Source organism: Dicentrarchus labrax, unplaced genomic scaffold, assembly GCF_905237075.1.
Source record: "Dicentrarchus labrax unplaced genomic scaffold, dlabrax2021, whole genome shotgun sequence".
NCBI classification, from domain to species: Eukaryota; Metazoa; Chordata; class Actinopteri; family Moronidae; genus Dicentrarchus; species Dicentrarchus labrax.
Window position 1 is genome coordinate 12,691,475 of NW_026136714.1, and position 21,661 is coordinate 12,713,135.

The 21,661-nt window shown below is 40.7% G+C and overlaps 3 protein-coding genes across 6 annotated transcripts in view; 2 read left to right on the top strand and 1 right to left on the bottom strand.

Annotated features, from left to right (window-relative positions):
* ghra (growth hormone receptor a) overlaps window positions 1-6,724 on the top strand; it is a 31,159-nt gene extending 24,435 nt beyond the window's left edge. The window contains exons 9-10 of the mRNA XM_051422553.1: window positions 1,041-1,276; window positions 1,363-6,724. Coding sequence (XP_051278513.1) covers window positions 1,041-1,276; window positions 1,363-2,122 — 996 coding nt within the window. The 3' untranslated portion in view covers window positions 2,123-6,724. The remainder of the gene's footprint in view (window positions 1-1,040; window positions 1,277-1,362) is intronic.
* Window positions 6,725-9,031: 2,307 nt separating this feature from the next.
* On the bottom strand, window positions 9,032-12,673 carry selenop (selenoprotein P). Of its 3 annotated transcripts, none has more exons than XM_051422564.1 (5): window positions 12,518-12,673; window positions 11,649-11,879; window positions 11,097-11,309; window positions 10,886-11,003; window positions 9,032-10,803 (listed from the first exon to the last, which is right to left on the bottom strand). In XM_051422564.1, the coding sequence occupies exons 2-5, from the start codon at window positions 11,849-11,851 to the stop codon at window positions 10,123-10,125; spliced, it is 1,215 nt and encodes a 404-aa protein (XP_051278524.1). In that variant the 5' UTR covers window positions 11,852-11,879; window positions 12,518-12,673; the 3' UTR covers window positions 9,032-10,122. The 3 variants fall into 3 exon arrangements, with proteins under 3 accessions (XP_051278524.1, XP_051278525.1, XP_051278526.1); XM_051422565.1 differs by having other exon boundaries at window positions 11,649-11,882; window positions 12,518-12,671; XM_051422566.1 differs by having other exon boundaries at window positions 10,056-10,803.
* A 2,618-nt stretch (window positions 12,674-15,291) lies between these two features.
* znf131 (zinc finger protein 131) lies at window positions 15,292-20,831 on the top strand. 2 transcript variants are annotated; one of them, XM_051422554.1, is made up of 9 exons: window positions 15,292-15,431; window positions 16,793-16,934; window positions 17,027-17,128; window positions 17,277-17,421; window positions 17,606-17,714; window positions 17,809-18,000; window positions 18,144-18,519; window positions 18,622-18,752; window positions 19,524-20,831. In XM_051422554.1, exons 2-9 carry the CDS (start codon window positions 16,811-16,813, stop codon window positions 20,043-20,045), a joined length of 1,701 nt encoding a protein of 566 aa, XP_051278514.1. In that variant the 5' UTR covers window positions 15,292-15,431; window positions 16,793-16,810; the 3' UTR covers window positions 20,046-20,831. The 2 variants fall into 2 exon arrangements, with proteins under 2 accessions (XP_051278514.1, XP_051278515.1); XM_051422555.1 differs by lacking the exon at window positions 15,292-15,431 and adding an exon at window positions 15,505-15,664.
* The last annotated feature ends 830 nt before the right edge of the window (window positions 20,832-21,661 follow it).

Below are 21,661 nucleotides of genomic sequence, written 5' to 3' on the forward strand. Positions count from 1 at the left end.
AATATTTATTCATGTATTGTAATTTTTAATGGCAGAATTGAGTAGGATTTGTAGGTTGCAGTTTGTAAACACAGCATTCAAAGTTGACCCCTCCTCCATGGCTGAACGAGACCAGAAGCACACAGCGTAGCTCCCTCTCCAATCAGTGTTTACGCACTGTTATTAGCGGAGGGCTACACACCCACTGCCCAAAGTTTGGCACCCAAAAATGTCCCAAACACAGCAAAATAAGAACATATAGACAGAGGGCAGGGTTTCTGCAGATACAGACACTGCCACATACTTCTAGTGGGTCATGAAAGATGATTGAGAGGGATTATTTAACTCTCCAATAGGTCGGACTCATATACTATATTCTACTCTGTATACACAAAGAGCAAAATTGTGATCAATGATTAACAGCCGCCAACATATGTTATTGCGCATTGTTTATTCAGTAAAGTGATTATATAAGTGTTGTGTAACCAGTTTTTTCATTACATTGCCATTGTAATTTTGATTAAAAACAGACCCTTCTGGCTGCTGGGCGTCCATGTGGCTCAGTTGGCGGAGGCATTGCAGGCCACGTAATCATCATCATCACCCACTGTCCCTCTCAGAAGCACAGCCTGTTTATCATTTGAGTCAACCCTCAAATAAAAGCAAAAATGTCCATAAATAATTTAAAAGCAAACAAGCACTTTTGTTTTGTGTAAGTAAACAAGGACAGGAGGACCACCGAGGGGTGAATAAATGTGAAGGGGGCCTTGGTTGTGTTGTGTTGTGGGTCTGTTTTTGCCAGATTATGTGGGATGCATTTAACAGGCAGCCTGTTTGCTCTTTACAAAACATCCTTACCCCCCGGACCTCGGAAAAAAAAATTCCTGAGAGGAAAGAATAGAACAATAATTCTGTTGTTGCCCAGACAAAGGTGAAACGCAAAGCCTGTTGTGTTTGTAGCTGATATTTACACATTAGTCACAAGGCTGTGTAGAGAATAGGAAAAATGTATTCTGATCCTGCCGCATATGTTTAAAACATACAAATTTGTGCACATGCAGAAAGGAAAGTTGAACGAGCTGAATTTTATCCTGAGCGGTGGTGGTATGGGTGGCCTACCAACATATGCACCAGATTTCTACCAAGACGAGCCCTGGGTGGAATTCATCGAGGTGGATGCTGAGGATGCAGATGCCGGAGAGAAGGAGGACAACCAGGGCTCAGACACCCAGAAGCTCCTGGGTCTGCTACAACCCGTCAGCCACCACATGAACATAGGATGTGCCAATGTCATCAGGTACTGCGAAGATTCTCATGCAAAAGGGGTGTTTTCATGCTGTCAGATAGCTCTACAAATATGAATCTCTGTTTTTTTCCACCCAGCTTCCCTGATGATGATTCAGGCCGTGCCAGCTGTTATGACCCAGATCTGCCTGAGCAAGACACCCTAATGATGATGGCCACTCTGCTGCCAGGCCAACCCGAAGACAGAGATGCCTCTTTCGATGTTGTAGAAAGAGTCCCGGCGCCGGTCAGTGGGGAGCGGCCCCTCGTCCAAACCCAAACTGGAGGGGCCCAGACCTGGGTTAACACAGACTTCTATGCTCAGGTCAGCAATGTGATGCCCTCTGGAGGAGTGGTGCTGTCGCCTGGCCAGCAACTCAGAATTCAGGAGAGCACCTCAGCCACAGACGGGGAAACACAAAAGAAGGGGAACGAACGCAAGGACACGGAGGAAAAGACACAGAAGGAGCTGCAGTTTCAGCTGCTGGTCGTGGATCCTGAAGGAAGCGGCTACACCACGGAGATCAACGCCCGGCAGATCAGCACTCCCCCTAGCTCCCCTATGCCTGGTGAGGGGTATCAAACCATACACTCTCCGCCAGTGGAGACCAAACCTGCAGCCACAGCAGAGGATAATCAATCACCTTACATTCTTCCTGACTCTCCCCAGTCCCAGTTCTTTGCCCCTGTTGCAGACTACACAGTAGTACAGGAGGTGGGCAGTCAACACAGTCTGCTCCTCAACCCGCCTCCCCGCCAGTCTCCACCTCCCTGCCTGCCACAGCAACCCCTTAAGGCCTTACCGGCTATGCCCGTAGGGTACATCACCCCAGACCTGCTGGGGAACCTCTCACCATGAAATCACAATGCCATTAGGCCTTTAGGTGTGAGGTTGAATGACCGGGAAGTCCCCTGTGGTCACAAATGCCTGTTTCTACCTGATTCCTGCTGGAAACCAAATAATTTGCATGGATGAGAGAGTACAGGTGTTTGTTTTCAGAGGGCGTTAAAAGGGAGACGTGAAGCGCCACACGCTGTATTCTTGACTCTTTTACGGCCGCTCCATCAAATGATTTGATGCAGAGGCGGCCAAATGTAAACGTCACAAACCAAATGCACAGTTTGCTCTATTTGTTGCAATTCATGCAGAAGACACACACACATTAATAGGCTGAGACTGTGATCGTAGTGAGTCAAGAAGCATTAGCTCACTGCTAAACTGCCTTGGATCGCATTACACCTCTGGCTAACTTGTGTTTAGAGTAATGGCATTGATGAAGTCTTAATCTTACAGAGAGATGTCAGCGTATGCTTGCTTGGGAGAAGACACATTCTAGTCATGTATTTCACACCACACTGAGAAGAAGTAATTGCTGTTGTCGATACCTCTTGCTGGCAGAGGTGTTTTGCCGCTCAATTGTGGCTTATTTTGTATTCTTACATTTCTTATCGCATCATGTCATCTTATTAGTACTTCACTAGAGATATATTTTTATACAAAAAGGCATTAGCTAAAGGAAAAAACCCAACCTAAGATACAGTTGAAACACAGCTATGCAGTTTTACCGTGCATTCCTGGCTTCATTTTGTTTAACAGTATGCTTTACATATTTTCATGAATAAGTGGCCCAGTGTAGATTATATGATGTCAAGATATATTTTCTCTACAGCCACAACAGAGTTTAATAGAAGACATACTTTCAACAAAGCATACATTATAAATGTACACACACAGATGATAAGTAGTTGGGACAAAAATATACAGACAAATAACACATACTAATAGTATTATATCTCCTTCCTTCCTTGGGGGATATTGAAAGGCATTCTGGGAAATGAAGGAAATCATTAACTGAAGTAGAAGTAAAAGTGACAAATAAAAGGGAAATTCCTCATTTCATCATAAAGGAATTCCTGGCATGCATTGAATATTACATATTCATTTTATTCTGACATGCATACTGACATACATACTGCATCACTTTCACAGCTTAACAGAAGCTCTTGTAATAAGAGGAAGGATTTATTCAGACTCATTGACTGCTGGGAGCCGCTCAGTACAAACAGTGTAGTGTAGTACACTGAGAACCACAAAGTGCCTTGCTCAAGGGCACATTAATATAGTTATTTAGCACATGAGAAAGGACACAGACACACACACACACACACACACACACACACACACACACACACACACACACAGCAGTTCAGAGAAACCAGATATTGCAGCGAACTAGCACTCACTCATAACCTGTCACTCAAACTGAACCCTTAATGAGTAAGCTTTCTACTTGAGAGTATTCTTCTCATGTTACATTGTTATTGCAGGGAAAGCAACTGGAACAAGTTGAAAGACTGTGAAAGTATGTGATAGCTGTAATTAGCTAACATTGTATTCTTATTATCAGCCTGTGCCTATATGATAGTGTCATTGGCTCGTCATTTCTGTGCTGAAGTATGCTCTCGTAAACAGGATTTGTGCATTTATGCCTTGCTATGTACAGGCAAGTAGCGCTACGTATCGCTGAATTGGTGTAAAGCCTCTCTGTGCAGAGATTCACTACAACATGCATGAACACAGTAACATACATGCTGGCACACATTACATGAAAAACATTTGCCTTAATTGACATTTCATTTTGAATTCCTGACACAGTCATAAAATGAATGAGCTGAAAATTGTCTCTGAATAATTGTAGGGGTGAAATTCTTTCCTGAGCCCTCTAAGCTGTAATTCACACATTTCCACCATGCTCGTAAAAGTGACCACAATGTCCAAACCGAAAATGATGATCAAGTACGCAATTAAGCTGAGCAAGTACTGAAAGTTCAGTTCCAAGTTCTGGTTTGATAGAGTAACAAATAAATAGACTGTAGATAAGCCTTAAGTGGCCAATATGTGTGTGTAATGGATTACTAATTACTTTGCCCCATACTTTTATTAGAATAAAACTAAATTTAGGACTAAATTTAGGACATTATCAGTCAGAATCTGTTGCTTAATCAATTATTTAGTCAGATTATCTAGTAGTGTAATCTTGTCCTTGATTCATTGACAGTATAATCTTGTAATAATCAGTCATGGCTGTGTGGGTGAGAGGATAGCAGAGGAGACCTTTTGTAAAGGTTTTAAGCTCTTCATATGTTTTCATCCAATTAATTCTGTTATAAAGGCTTTGACAATATGCATGTGACACACACAGCAGCATAGCATACTGCATAAAAGAAGCTTAGGTCAATAGAGGTTGTGCAAGGTTTTGTGATACAACACAATGAATTTTCATTTCAACAAGTCAACGAATGAGTCAGAAGCATTGTTATTGCATCAAGGCAGCCTCAGATAGTCACATCACACAATAAACAAAACATAATTCACAAACACACCTTGCCTTTAATAGTTTTTTTTGTATCAGACAATCTCATAATGAAGAGAGACAAAGCAAGAGCCATACAATGACAATGTTTAGAAATGTGAATATGATAGATGTGTGCCATTTCTCTCTTTCTGTCTCTCTTTTTTGAAAAAAAAAAAGCTCAGTGTTTTGTTGTTGCCTAGTGCTGATGATACCAGCAAGTCAATGCTGTTGCAGAAATGTCTTAATATATTTACTAGTGCTGTAAGATTTCATATTATATATTTTTTATGTCATTAATGTTACTAGTATGTATTGCTGCTCGGTACATGTCTTTTTCTTACATTCAGCCTTACTAGGGTGGGAAGGGGTCATTCAAGAGAGTGCAACAATCACTATTGTGTACGTGTAAATGTTTGTGATAAAACCTGCAAATTGGATGATACTGAAAATGTTCTGTTGCCTGGAAGAAATGGGAGGGTATGATTTGGTTCAGCTATCCGTTATCAGTAGCGACAATAGGACAGTTTTGCCCCAAAGTCAAGCTGCAATACAGCGACCTTGTGATGCTCATCCAACATTCACAGTGTTTACGACCATCCAACGATCCCCAGAAGGCTCTGTGTGATTATGGACAAAGCACTGTTAAGGTTCCATTTCATTGGTACCGCGGTGATTGTGTATGTGTGCAAACTGGTATAGGCAATGCAATTATGATTTACCATTGAGGAAAAGTTGTAGAGGGAAAAAAAAAGGTTAAATCAGTGAAAGTGTTTTTTTTTTTCAGAGGTTACAGCAAAGGAAGATAAATTGGTAGGTGCTTTTTTGTTCAAGCTTACTGCACAGGTGTTTACTACATTGTGTCTGCATTTTTTTTTTTTTTTTTTTGCCAGTTCACAATGAGCTCATTCTTAATGTGTAAAAGTTTGCAACTGTTATTTCAAGCTTATAAATATTTCAGACACTTTAGAGCAAGCACTTTGTACACACATATATATCTGATGTTTAAGATAGTGTTCAGATTTTGTATTTTGGACTAGATCAAGTCTATGAATTACCTGTTATTATAAAACAGCATTATGTTTTTTATTCAGCAAAATAATCAGACAATGAGGATCCTTCAATATCAATAAGCTTAAGTTTGGTTCTACAGAGTTTATGTTTATAGGACATATTTTACACTACCAGATTGATAGAATTATGTACTGTAATGGAGTATTTAATGTTTGCTATAAGATTTATGGATAAATAGAGCAGATAGATATAGTATTTTATGAAGTCATATCAAAATATAGGCAGAGTGAAATAGTTATACTGTAACTCTACACTCTTAAATTTCTCCCACTATGTGATTACTGCATTTCATTATTGAAAAGTGCATTTGAAGGGGCTACAGTGTTTTATAATAATGTATTTTGGCCTCCAGCTTCTTGGTTTTGCGTAGGTTCAAGGGTGGCTTTTGTCGCTCTGTTAAGCCTGGAAGTAATCTTGAGTGCTGAAATTTGTGCTGGTTGTATGCGACTCTTTATCAAACAAAGAGAGTTCAGCCAGACATTTTTCAGCTTGTTGGGGAAATTGTTTAATTATTGACTTGAGTACAGCATATACCTGGTTTTTTATCACTAAGTTCAGTGGCTCCGCTCTGTAATTTCTATTCACATGTTATTTATTTGTCTGTTTAGAGCTCTCAGATCACCCCACCACCTTAGCTGACAACAGTGGATGGGGCAGCATGAGTAGTGTGTGCACTGTTATTGTCTGACGTGTCATTCAGACTTATAAAACAAAAAATGTACAATTTAGAATTGGAAACAGCTGCATTGCGGTTGCTTGTGTGGAAAACCCTAGCACCATAATTGATCCGTTTTCATTGGCTTCATTAACGGATGAGCGACTTTGCTCCATTATTGTGCCTCAATCATATTTTCACACCATCTTGACCTTGGAGCCACTGTTCTTGTCTGTTGGCTGCTGTTTTACTCAAGGCCAAGAACTGTGTTGATCTTTGATGATTTGATATTGTTCAGTTGAGCCTTTCTGGTGTTGTATGTGTGATCAATAAGCTTTTCAACAAGTTACACAATAAATGTATGTATGTGGCATCTCAATCATCTTGTCTACGTTTTGTCATCAGTTGTCGATAAAAAAAAAAAAAAAAAACATTTAACAGGTGCTTTCTGAAGACTTTCTGTGTTTCTAAAGCCTCGTTCTTACCAGACCTTAAATTGGACTGTAACAGTATATTCAACAAATGATCTAATGTTAGTGTTGGAAATGCAAAAGTAAACTAAATAATATAATTAGATTTCACTGGGTTATCAAGATCATGTTACTGATTATAATTTCAATTAAATTTTAAATGTAACTCTGTTCACAAGACCTCCTTAGCTCGCTGCCAATTGTTTCATTAAGTACACAAGCAGCACACTGCACAGTAAAGGTCAGCTCAACATCAGCTCTCAGTGACAGAAAAGGCCGTTAATGAACAAAATGTACAGCCCAGTGTGGGAGAGTTCAAATGCAAATGGGTTTGTGTATGGGTGAGAGGGGAAAATAAGAATTGTGCGGTGGTTGTAGGGTGGAAAACTTGTGTACTCGTTTGTAAGCAACACAGAGGCACTTTGTGTGTGTGAATGAGTCTTTCTCTCTGTGTCCTGGAGTAAGTGGAGAGGAAACGGCTGCAGAAACAGTTGCGCATCGTGGGGAAAGCATATCGGACAATTAAGACAGAGGCTGTGTATTGCACTGCTCTGTGTGGGGCTGATTGAATCAGAGAGACAGCCACTCACAGCTCTTCGTCTCAGGACATTGCAGGTAATTACCCATAAGTCACTGTTCCCCTGTATTGGATCTTCAGCCCAATTACGCCCACACAAGCAGTCCACCTCGGCCTCATTTATTACCTTCAGTTGCTTGTTGACCTTTTCAGACACACAGTCCAACAGGCAATTCAGATACATTATACCGAGCAGAGGGTGTTGCACTTAAAGTCTTGAAGACAGTTTCACAGGTTTTGAGCTGTGCATTGCCATTAAAAATTGAGCTTAAGATGCCTCTCTTGGTGATGGCACATTTTTTAATATTACATGCATCCAAGGCAAGTACACAAACACAAACAAACGATACCACACCGACAAACCAAATGTGTATCGTGTTCGGCATCAGTATCACAAATACTAAAAGAGGGATGTAACAAGTGTATCAATCTACAATATGTGCATACGTATATATGTGACAAACTAGCTATATAGTTGAGGAACCAAAATATGTAAAACCACAACTGATCAAACAGGATGGATTTGGTTAATTAACAACTGCTCCTGCAAATTATTCAAGCTGGCACTGGACATCAGGGGGCGGATCTAGAGGGATAGGTGCAGCTGCTGCCCAGTTTATTGTCAAATGCTGCCAGATTTAACACATTCATTTAGATGAATTTAAAAAGTATGTGTTAAATAACGGAAATGATTTAATGATCTGTTATGGACAAATTTTAGACTAAGTGATGAAAAAATGTATTTGCCTGAAGAATTGTAAATTAAACACAACTCTATCTAACAATTGATTTATAATGCCACCTTTAGATATTTCTATTCAATGCTTTACTAATGTGCCATAATAATGTAATGTTTATGAGTTAAAATATCTTTTTTTGGTGGGTTTTTTTTGGTTCCTAGATAAATACAGATTGTTTGCTATTAAATCAGCTTGTATTTCTGCCATGCCATGATTATTTGTCTAGATCTGCCCCTGCTGAAAAAACAGAATTGCTTAAATCACTAGAATTAAAATTGCATGTGTGAACATGTAGAAATACATATGCGCAATCCTTGAAAATGCTACAGTAATTTATCAGAATAAAAAAGTGACGTGAGTTAATGATTTGATGTGAAGAGGCACTCTGTTGAAAGCTCATTTGGGTGGAGATTTCAAAGAATGTGGTATGTCTATATGAGGTCAATAAGGAGGACAGGCTCCACCAGTAAACTCACCAGTTATTGAGAATGTGATGGTGGTTTATTGTGTTGACCTTCATCGCCATCTGCTGACAAATATTAGGCAAAACAGTCTAAAAGCACCCTTTATATAAATCTACTCCAAAATACATTAGTGACAACAGTTTTATCTACTTAACAGCATAAGGGACATAAAGATGTGAGATCTGTGTGTTGGACTTTAATGGCATGACTCTTACAAAGATCATAAATGTAAAAGTATGGGTAATATGATCCCTCTGCTTTGTTGAAGTCACATGCGTCCGACCCCTGAGGCACGTGCAGGATAGCTGCCAAATAACAAGAGTCACTCCCCCACAATCCCTCTTATACAGCACATTTGACAGAGCTTGAATTTATACATTTGTGTATACTTTAAACTGCTTAACTTTTGGCAAGAACACACACACACTAAAAAAAGTAACTCAACCATCTTTATTCAACTGTTTCCATGTTTGACAACCTTACCACAATACAGTTCTCTGTACAAACATCAGGTTTTCCAGGTGACTTATCTTCCCACAGAAGCCATCATTAAGTGCAGAGTGTATTCCAACCGTCATTTATTGCTGCATTCTTTTTTTCCCTCTGACCTTTTCTACACAATAGAGGTTTGTATTCTTTTTTTTAAGCAAGCCTTGTATAAATGTGTGCAAATTGCAAAGGAAATGCAAAGAAAAACATATACAGGAATACCAACATTTAAAACGTGCGTGTGTGGTGAAAGATGAACCTGATATATGTTTAAACTTGTGGACTCAAAACAAAAAGAAAGTAATTTGTGGTAGTCACTGCTCTTTTATGTGCTCAAGAACAATCAATAGCATGGCATATAGACATATCACTAGTATAAAACTTTTTTAGGTTTGCTTTTAAATTGTTATGTAGGACTTTTCAACGGGCCAGTGCTTTCAGGTTTCCCCGAATAAAAGATTACTGAATCTGTAATTAATCGTTGCTTTTTTCAGTATTTGCACATTCAAATTTTTTTCTGTTCCCTCAAATATCCTTTGATACTGAAGTTTAAAATGTTTTATAGTGTTTGTCATGTTCCTGAACTACCCTCTCCTCCCTCTCCTGCCTGACTTCCAACAGACGCCACTAGAGCGTAGTTTCTGCGCCTGGTTTCATAAAGGATGGAGAGAGCAAAATGGAGGAGGCAATTAATGAACATGACAACCACATACACTCCTGAGAAAGGATGAGCGCAACCCACTGACAGACATGCTGAGACAGGTGAAACACGACATACATTCTTTAAGGCACAATCCAATTATTTGCATATCTGTTGCTAAATGTCATGATTTAACAAGCTGGTGGTGTTTATCTACCTTATTTTGTCTTTACCAGTGTGATGTTAGACCTGTTCATCTATCCCACATGCTGTCAGGAATTGCCCTGCCCTCTCCCAGGGTAATACTTGTTGGTAAAAAGAGCGCTTAGCCCCCGGTGTTTCTGGCTGGTATTAATATGAGACTGATATCAGAGTCAGCTTACAACTGCTCTCATCCTCAGCTCACACCTTGGGGTCAGGCTCATTGGGCTGGCTGAGGCTGCTGTCAGTCAGCCGGAGGCAAGCGTCACTGTCAGGTCTCCCTAACGTTATTGGCTGCATCGCCTATCAGTCCGTGTCACTGTCAGGAGGCGGGCAGCGCCTCATCACAGTGTCAGAGACCGACCGGCTGCTCACTGCCTGCCTCGCCAAACAGCCTGCGTCAGTGTCAGCATCAGCTGGCCTTAGGAGAGGCTTCATTGTCAGAGCCTGCTGTCCACTGTCAGCTGTGCTTTGACTTTCACCTAGCCTTCTCTGGTACTCAAGGCCTCACAGGGGCTCCATGAGCCTCCTGTGGCATCTGGTGCATGTGCATCACTTGCTGCATCTGGCCTAAATCTAAATGATCTTGTCTTTGCCCATCTTGCTCATGGCCCTGATGTCTAACACCTTGCTGACTTTGACCTTGTCCATGGTCACCGCCATGGCCATTATGATTTCCATGGTGATGACCATGGTTGTGATCATGGCCATGGCCAAAGCCACGAGGGTTAAAACCATGATTATCCCCTTGGTGGCCATGACCATGGTGATGCCCATGATGGTGACCATGTCCAGTGGCTTCCTCTACAGGTGGGCTTCCGTCTGCGTCAGGCTGTGCATCTGCTTTCGCTTTGCACTCCTCTGGTATCTCAGCGCTCTGAAAAATAGAAACATAAAAGAGATTTCAGTATATGAGCCTATCTTTGATAAAAATGTGTTGCCAAATGTGTGGTCTGTACCTCATGTGTGCATTCCCCACAGATGCGCTTGCAGTAGGTGTCTTTGATCGCACTCTCCACATGGCCTTGTCCAATGATGGAGTATGGAAGAGAAATGTGGCGGGTGAGACGGCCACACCTGACGCAAAGGGATAGAAAAGCATGGTGAGGAAAATAAAAAATAACAATATTTGTTATTGCAAAATGTGACTAAAAACTACAGACAACAAACCTGTCATAAATGAAAAAGTCATCTTTCTCTCCACCCAGTGTCTGCCAGACATCCGGCTCCTGCGTGTCCTGTTTGTACAGTGTGATGTTCTCTGATAGTCTCTGTGCGAGCATGGTGTGCAGGCGCTGTGCTTGCTCCCCCTGGTGGTTGATGACCATGTAGACCACTTCCTTCAGACCCTGACTCTCCAGCTTCTGGCGCAGGCCGTCCACTCTGCACAGAAGTGGGAAATCAGAGACTATGAGTTTAAAAATCTGTTTTCAAATAACACAATTGTTAATAAAGCTTTTATGAATAGTCTGCTTAACAAACAAGCATCAACAGGATGCACTTTTTTGACAGTGAATAGTGGCTGTTGGCATCTACGCAATCCTTTCAGAATGGGCCTTAAAAATAATCAGAAGCTGTTCAATATCAAATAATACTTAAAGTAAGTGTGAATGTCATGCTTTGTCACTGATTTAGGACTCCTGGGGTGATGCAATGTAATGTCATGGACAGAAGTGACAAAAGGTCAAGGTGGACATTGGCTAACATGTGATGGACACGTACCTGGTAGCCTGCACCAAGCAGAATAATCAGCTGGCCTGGAAAAGGGCCACCACTGTCACCTTGCCCATCGCCTCCTTCATTGGATCCACCTCACCTATCTTCCAGGCTGGCGGCAGCTGACAACGAGGCCCACCCCCATCACTCTCTGCACCGCCCCCGTGGAGCAGGCAGAGAGTGACGAGCAGGCTGAGGCACGCCCACATCCCTGCGGTGCCTCCTCACTGCCCTAATCTGCTGAGCACAGAGAGGAAGGGGAATAGTTATAGGGGGAAGGAATGGGGAAAGGGGCAGCATGAGGTGAAAGAGCAGAAAGAGGGAGGAGAGAACATTAGACATTGGTCGAATTCAGCATACGAAAGTGACAGAATTGCACAAAAGGTCAGAGAAGGGTTATCAGTTATTTCTCCAAATCGTTCTCCAAGGTATCCTCCAAAACTGTGACCTCTTTTCACTGAAGTGCTTGCTGAACTGGATATAGCTATAAAAGGGAGACTGTGAAACTAGTGGAATGAACAAAGCAGTTTATCTGAAGTTCCCAAATCTGTGCTCATGTTGTTTCTATGCCAATTTAAGTCTACAGATACAAAAAAAACAGCATGTCGTCCAACAGAAAGCATGCTTGAATGTTGAAAGCAAACGTATTACCATATGCATGACAGGCAGAAAGGATAAATAATGTAGAACATTGCATACACGGTGAAAACTTAAGCATTTAAGAAAGGCTCAAATACACTGTATTGCGAAATACCCTTAGGTCGTGTCTCTTGGCATTTATGCATTTATTTATCGTGGATGTAAAAGGACACGCTGATGATTACAATTTGCTTTCTGGGTATTTACTGTAAAATGTAATGAATTCTGTCACTTACCCTTTGGTTAAAAAGTTTCCTTCTCTGTGCTTAGCTCTGCCTTGCTGCAACTCCTTGAACAAAAACAAGTCTGTTCCTCCCCTGCTCCCCCCTTTTATACTCTGCCTGTTGTTTTTCTATCTGGGTGGAGGACAAAGTTCAGTCCTAGCTCTATGCTGATGCCTACACTTTTCTCAAGTTCAAAAAGTCACAGTGCATGAATTCCCCTTGTTGACGGGATACAAAGATGGGTTTTTTTATGGAAAATTTTTCATAGCAACTGTCAGTTTGATTAATTCCTTCCAATGAACCGTGTAAGGAGAAAAAGTTGTCTCTCTATTATGCCAGCCCTGGAAATAATGCATGCATTTGCCTTGTAAATCATAAGGAATGCTTTTTAGATTGTGTAAAGTATATAACAGGGGTGTAATGAGTCTCCAAGAACATGGAAGAAGATTGTGCAATTCTGTTTTTTACTGTCAGTGCAAAGAGGGGAAGTGAAAAAGGACAGAGGGCGGGACTCTTTGGCTAGTGTCCAGTATGTTTCTGCAAAGCCAAACGCAGCTAGGACTCTAATACAATATTCACAAGTAGCATAATTAAAGGATTCCAGAGAAAGTATCCTCCAGTTTAATACACAAAGACAGTAAAAGTAGGAAAACTGTATAATACTGAACATGGAAGATCATAAGTGATATTCTTATAGTTCATTGGAAATATGTCATTAATTAGAAGAGAGGAACTTAGCCCTGCCCACCATAGAAACAGCAGGGGGGAATGATTGATGATATACTGGGGCAAAGAACAAGAAAAGACAGAAGCTTCAGGAAAAAAAAAACCTTTTCTAATCCATCAACTCCTGAAGATAAGCTTCAGGCGCTTAACCAATGTAGACACATCTTAATTCTTGTTAAGACTTGTCATTACATTATCCTGCTTTGAACAGTCGGTAATTGGTGTCACACCAACAGTTTAGTTTATGTAAAGCATATAAAAAGCTGTAAACAGCCTCAAAGTCCAGTCGGGTAGGTATGTTTGTCCATCTGTAGATATAGACCATGCAGTGTGGGGTGGTGTGAGCACTGTTGTAACTTTTATAAGGTCAAAGACCGGTTTTAACTAGGCCAGCAAATGTTAGTGACATTGTAGTTTAACAAAGAATAAAATACTTTGAAACACACAGTTAAAAATATGAATATAAGGTATTATCTGAAACTATGGTAATTGTCTCACAATTAAATATCTGAGATAGTAGTGAAGGCAAATGGAACAGTTAATTTACGGCTACTTGTCCTGATTTCAGGAGTTCTACCAGGAACACTTGATCCACACACAGAGCAAATTAGGTTGACTTGGTGCTACGTTATGTTTCCCACTCGGGAATGCACCTTGCTGCCAGAATGGGAAGACACATACAAACAGAGCAAAACAAAATGTTTACAAAAAGACATAGAGGCTGAAAATATGTTATATATATCAGTGTACACAGTGTACAGAATGTATAAACAGCACCTGATCAGCGCAGTGAGATGTGACTGTGTAGAGGTCAGCTGATACAGAACATGATCTGTATCAGAGCAAGAGTGTCCTAGCAGCACCTATTACCCAGTGTTACTCATTCACAGCGTATGGCACTATGCTCTTTTTCAGGGCACACTGACCTGCATAAGAATGTATATCAGGAGATCTGAATTGATAATATTCATCCACACTAAATTATACCAGATAACTAACACTAAAAGGTTAGCACTATACTGTGGAAACCTTAATAAGCATAAAACATTCTCAGAGACGCCCCAGTCTTCTCAGTTTGGTGCAACTGACACTGTCACAAAATATAATCATGCACCAAAATGTATGCCTCACACTCAGTTGGCAGTTCTTTACTCCTTTTCTCATTATTTCTTACTGTAACAAACACCATTATGCCTGTTTTTCAAATGTTTTTTTTTTTTCACTCCTTTGTTAGTGAGAACATTGTGATTGCTGCCCTGCACTTTGATTGATTATTGCGTCATGATTTGTACTTTGCACCTCGCTTTATTCTACATGTATATGTTTGTAACTTTTAATTTATTTTATAAAAATTTGACCCTGTATGTGCATACGGTATAGAATGTATATGCATGCCGAGTATCGCAGGCACAGGAAGTTACCTCTTTCAGACTTCAACCTTATGATGAGTGATGCATGCTAAGACACAGATGCATTTTTTTTTTTTCAAAATATTCAAATTTATTATGTCTGAATGCTGACCCTGGCATATACTTATTTTATTTACAAGTTGATGACTCTCAGTAAATCATTTTATTCTAGACCTGGTATGAAAAGTGTCAAATACATATATTCATATATATATAATATAAATTAAAAAAATTATAATATACAAATAAAATTGAAGAACTTTTTCTTGCAATAGGCCAATCTTTTCTAATGGTCTGGTAGACTATTGGTCCCTTTACTTAGGTACAGATCTCAATACATCCACCACTGCTTACCACTAACAGTGATAGATAAACTTCATACTTTATATTATTACCTGAAGTGAATGTAACTTTCTGCACATATCAAAATACTTGGTTTTATAATAGGGAAAGGGCATTGGTTATCATTTTACTATTGCATACAACTACTACTGCATATGATACTGTGATGTAATTGAATCTAAATACACTTTTATCCCTTTTTTGGTAATTTTTTGTTTACCTGATTCACAGCAGTTGATAAGGAGAACATGTAAACACATGTCACTGCTGTCTGCTGTCACTAAGCAACGTACCTCGGCGTCCTTGACTTTGCAAAGGTTTCTGGGAAACTGAGGCCCGAGGGTTGAACGACCGCCCTTTTCGGAGCAACGAGAGTAGAACAGCGGTACATGCGTCGAGGGAAATATTATCGCAAAACAACTTACTGAAGCAGCGTAGCCGACCTGGAGGTGTGTATACCGATGGTTTCTAACATGTATTTCGACCCACGGCGGTTAAAATGAGGAAATCTGTCTGGGAAAAGTGTATTTTAATGCGCGGTTTGATGACGTAATGTTGATTGTCAAACGCGAAATGGCGAGCGTGCTAGGAGGCCCGTTACCCGCGACACTGTGGCGTCGTACCGTGTTCAATTCCTTCATGTTGCAGTATAGAAACCAGTACGTAGGTGTATCATGTCCTGGTAAGTTGGGCTTCGGTTACATTATGTCACTCGGGTGTGTTGAAGTTCTTATTTTGTAATTGTGCGTGGGGAAGGATTGTGTGTTGTGCTAGTGAAGCTAACATCTAACTAGCCGGACTAGCAGAGCTGTTGACGTTGAACAAGCATGTGTCGGATCAGTGTTTGAATTACACGCCCGTCTCCTCATGTGGGACGCCAGGAGCCACTCGTTCAAATGTACCAGGGTGTGTTTTCACTGTTTGTTCATTTTATTTCGGAGTTTATGGCTTTACGGTTTACCCGGGTGTAATCGTTAGTAGTGATGTGGTTGTCCTGGGCCCTCCTCTTGACTTCCTCATTCTGTGCAGTGTTGCTGCCATGTAAAGCCCTCTCTGCTCCTACAGCCTCCCTTCATTGTTTACATACAGGTCGGCTTGCTGTGCCCTAGAAAGTCACTGGTCAGAATTTTAAATGCATTCACTTTAGGTTAAATTAGCTTTATCTGGTTCTCTTCACACCAATATCTTTCTTTTTTGCTTATTCGCTGTGTGAGAGGTGCAGAGGTATAAAACTCTATAAGATCTTTGTAGTCACCTGTACAGGGACATGTTAGATTGGTTACCTGTTGCTTGCCAATGCAGTGGAACCAGAGCGAGTGGGAGATGTGACGCCGGGTTGTGTAAATGCAGTGTGAGAATATGTGTGAAGTGGGAGTTGTTGTTTCACTGTGTCGTATTGGACAGGGTGAGGCTCAATCAGACCTGTAGTGAGGCCAAGTCAAGAATATAAATGGTCTCTCCTCATCACTACAGTAAGACATTAAGTGTGACAAATGGAAAGTTTGCAAAGACAAATCTCTTGATATGTGGCATCTGTCACACAAACTATTTCCCAAGGGGTCTGATCAGACAGAATATCACTGTAGGTGTGATGTACATGAAAATCTGTAGCCTAAATAATAGTGTTGTTGGACTGGTGTGAACTTATGTGTTGGTGGTCCTGTTACGGTCTTTAGTTTTTAGTGTAAACTATTCTCAAAACTGTATCTCTTGTTGTAATGATGCACCAAAACAACAAGGAAATTGGTAATTTGTCTTTGTCTCAAACCTTATTAAGAATCATGTGTCCATCTTCCTCTTTTCCATGCAGAGAGGGATACTGTCAATAATGGCGGCTGAGGTGGAGGTGGACGAAGGCAACGAGTACCCAGCACATTATAAAGTCATGATGGACAAACTTAATGAACAACGGCAGCTGGACCAGTTCACAGACATTACCTTGATTGTAGATGGTAAGTAGGCACACGTCGTAGGTCATCTTTATGACGTCTTAGTGAAATTCTTAATCAATGCTTCTTATTTGCATGTCTCTTGCCTCTTGCAGGACACCAGTTCAGAGCCCATAAAGCAGTGTTGGCAGCATGCAGTCAGTTTTTCCATAGGTTCTTCCAGGATTTTACCCAGGAGCCACTGGTGGAGATAGAAGGTATTCTGTGTTTCAATTATATTTAGAAAAAAAAGTAGTCAAACATCTCTTTACTTTTATTGCAGCTATAGATATATTTTCCTCTGTGTGTTACTATGTTATGTTACAGCTTTTACTCACCACTGCTGCTCTCTTATACTCTTGACAGGAGTGAGTAACACAGCGTTTCGCCAGCTGATGGAGTTCACTTACACAGCAACACTAGTTGTAACTGGAGAAGAAGAGGCCTATGATGTCTGGAAGGCTGCTGAATACCTCCAGATGCAGGAAGCCATCAAAGCGCTCAACAATAAGTGAGGATTGCAGACAGTTGACGTGTCACCTATCACTGCTTGTGTCAATGTCAGAATTTAAATCATGTCATTTATTTATTTGTGTAGTAGTGGTGAAGGACTTTATGAGCTAGAAAGGAATTAGTCTGAGGACTGCTCATCACAACATTATTACCTCTCAACAAGACCTCAACTCCTCTTGTAGGATAACCGAGAATCCCTCGCTGACAGCGAAGAGCAAAGGTAAAAAGAGGAAGATCGCTGAGACATCTAATGTGATTACAGAAACCCTACCTTCAGTGGAAGGGGAGCAGGTCAGTATGTTCATGGTGGTCACACTTTCTTGCAAAGAATTCATTCTTTACACACATTTAATTGTCAGGACTGAATGTTTCCGATGTTCTCCAGGTGGAGATTGAGGTGATAGGGGAGGGAGCCATTGAAGTGGAGGAGACTGGACTGGAGGAGGTGGTTGATGCAGCAAAAAATGCTCAGGCGGCTTCCGATGACTCTGCTTTGGCTCTTCTTGCTGACATAACCAGCAAGTATCAGCAAGGGGAATCTACACTACAGGTCATTAAGAAGGAAGGAATAGAAGAGGTATATTGAGTTGTATGTGTACAAACTTTAATTTAAGCTGAGTTTCATGTTCTTTAGTCTTATTAATTGATAAACTGGATATAAATTAAGAGTTCTAGATGTGAAAGAATGAACCCTGCCTTTCCTGTGTTTGTGCTTGGCAGGAGGTGGTGTATCAGGAGGAAACGGTGTCTGCCTCCAAGGTGCTGGATAATGTCGAGGTGGTAGAGGTCCAGATATCCCAAGTGGACAACATGTTCCGCTGCAACAAGTGTGATCGTAGCTTCAAGTTGTACTACCACCTCAAACAGCACTTGAAAACGCACCTGGGCTCGCTTGAAAAACCCCATTTGTGCAACCACTGCGGTAAAGCCTACACGCGGGAAGGCGCCTTGAAGCAGCACATCAGCACATTTCATTTTGATGCAGAAGAGCTGTCTCGAAACCAGAAACCACAGAAGAAAGTGCACGTTTGTGAATACTGTAAAAAGCACTTTGACCACTTCGGCCACTTTAAGGAACACTTGCGGAAGCACACTGGTGAGAATAAAAAATTAAAGATGGTTATGTTCAGTTTGTATCATTGACTTGTTACACATCTTGCACTGAAATACATGCTTGGCATTGTATGTCTCTTTGTAGGTGAAAAACCTTATGAGTGTCCAGATTGCCATGAGCGATTTGCAAGGAACAGCACACTGAAGTGCCATATGGCAGCCTGTCAGAATGGGGCCGGAGCCAAGAAAGGACGCAAGAAACTCTATGAATGCCAGGTACTGTTTGTCCAAAATCAAAGCCATCAAGGGCTCCCCTACCAGTCTAGTGTATTTGGTGAAAAAAATAAATTTAATTTCAGATTATAAATATGTAATAAGTGTATTTATTTACTTAATGCAGAAAGACATAATGCACAGACATTATGGTACATGGCTCCTTTAGATGTGCAGACTGATGTACTGAATAATGTACTAATATTGTATTTTCTTGTGTACCGTCATAGAGTTTCTTAGATTGTGGTAGTTTACCTTGGTAAATGTAGTTAGAAAATGAACAGTTATTGCCACATGTGGTGACAACAGATACTGTTTTCAATATGTATTTGTTAATGCCAACTTTTTTTCTTCATTGTCCCACAGTAGGGATGTCTAAGTGTTTGATACTACTCTACGTAATTTAATATTCAATAATTGATGGTTCCAGTGTCACAAATGTGGGAATTTGTTAGATTTTTTTTTTGGTTTTTTTTGGTTACATTAGTACATGTAATATTTTTTGCTCTTAAACTGCCGGTCTGACAAAACAAGACCATTAATGACCCCTCACCTAAAGCTCCAGGATAATGTGATGGGCATTTGTCACTGTTTTCTGAAGTTTTATCACCCTCATGATTAATTCATCTTCTGATCTTCCATGGGGACAACCCTATCTTCTAGTGAATCTCATATGTTTTATCAGTTCATTTCCTATGTTACTCAAAAGGAAGAATGATGAGAGTCCTCTTTTTTTCTTCCATGACCACGACTGACTATTTTCTCCTCCATCAGGTCTGCAGCAGTGTATTCAACAGCTGGGACCAGTTCAAAGACCATCTTGTGAGCCACACAGGAGTCAAACCCAACCACTGCACCATGTGTGACATGTGGTTCACCCACCCTAAAGACCTAAAGGCCCACCTCCAACACATCCATTCCATTGAGGACAGCAAGTCAACTGAAGAAGTGGTCATCACCGACTCCGCCACTGCCCTCGCCATCGCAACACAGAGCATAGAAGGCGCCGAAACTGTCCTGCTGGAGGACGGAATCCATGTGGAACACGTCACGGTGGAGCCCGTGGATGTAATGGAGATGGAGGAGACAGCGACAGTTGTGGTGGAGGACGGCGGGGTGGCAGAAATGTGCGAGGAGGATGTGGAGAGATTAAAGCAGGCTGGGGTGCAGATCCAGGTGGTGCACGTGACCACGACCGAAGTAGACGGGCAGCAGGTGGTGAACTCTCAGGTGGAAGTGGAGATGGAGGGTGAAATGGTGAACATTGAGGAGGCGGAGCAAGCGGTGGTTGTATGAGAATGCGAAAAGGACGGTGTCTTAAATGACCTGCAGGACACTCTCGTCAGTCCTGAGCGGCTGCATTATCCTGTAGCTGATAACTTATTTTCCATAAAGAACAATGCATGTGGGATAAAGCATGTCACCTCAATATGTCCTGCTGTCTGCCATCAGATTGAATGACTCAGTTCCAACCAGCCTCGCTCCTCGAACTCAGAGTTACGGACACAGTTATGGAGATCTATCATTTCCTGCTTATGATCCTGTATTTATTTTTGAAGCTGTTTGCCATCATATCACATATTCTTGGTGACTCTTCAGTGCTTCATCAATCAGTTTTTATTGGTTTTTTTGTTTCTCTGTCCTTATTTTACCTAAAATGTACATTATGTTCTTTTAGTTTGGGTCACTTGCCAAGACAATTTGACAATGAATGAAATATTCTCGTTGCAGCTCATTGGGCAGTTAAAGTACGGCGCTGATCAGTGCTAATGCTACAGTTTTGTTCAAGCGAATTTTCATATTGACTTTTGGTGTTTTTGTAGGAAAAAAATTCATGGAATAAAATTGGTTTCCAGAATGGGCGTACAAGTCTTCCATCCATCTGCTGAGATGATCTTAAAATAAAGTTACAGAGGGTATATTTAGATTTGAGAAATGCTGTTCAGTTTATTATACATTCATAATATTGTTTTTTCTTGTCTCAAAGCTGTTGTAATCAATATTTTTTATATTGGCAGCGGATTAAATGGCTGTATTGTAAAATAAGTTGATATTGATAAATCCACAGATCTATCACCTGCATCTACATTTCTCTTTGGCTCTACCGATTTTGCTCATTGTTGCTTATTATTGCTCATTGTTTTAGTCTTTTTGTGTCACCGCTCTCTTTGTTTCTGGATGCAGCAGGCAGCTATAATCAGCAAAAAAAGCTCAGATAAACCCACCAAACGACACACACAGAGTTGGCTACTAGCTGTTAGACATAGTGGAGCATTTATCAGCAAAAGAGACATTACCCTCAGGAGTTGGGGGGCAAGAGATGGAAAGTGGGCAAGGAAAGGTGAATTTTGGATTTACATTTGCCAGATGACCAGAAACACAACTCCAAATAAATGCTTAATAGACTCTATGCTAACAAGTTTGCCTTTTTAAATGTATAAGGTGGTGGATTATATGGCAGTGTTGTGTTTACAGCTTGTTTCCTCTGACCCCATATGGCAGAAAAAAAACAATGTAGGTTTGAGTTAGTTGGTGTAATGCAGACCAGTGCTCATAAACCATTTAACAAGCAGAATTTATTTTAGATATGTTATTATTAAGAGGCTGCAATACACTGAATAGCTATACTAAAACAGTCAAACTACAATTCAATTCAATACAACATTAAAGGCCTGATATCTGTGTACAATCACCTTGGATTGATTGTCAATAATCTGCACTTCAGATATTTACATTGTGATATAAATTTGATATGTTCAAAGTGAACGTTCATACTTGAAGGAAACTGTATTCTGACAAAAAAAAAAAAGAAAAAGGGTGAGGACATTAAAGCTATGTTCATGACAACTGAGGAAACTCCAACCGCTGAGGAACACCGTGAGATACATTTGAAAGATCCGGGAAGAGCTAGT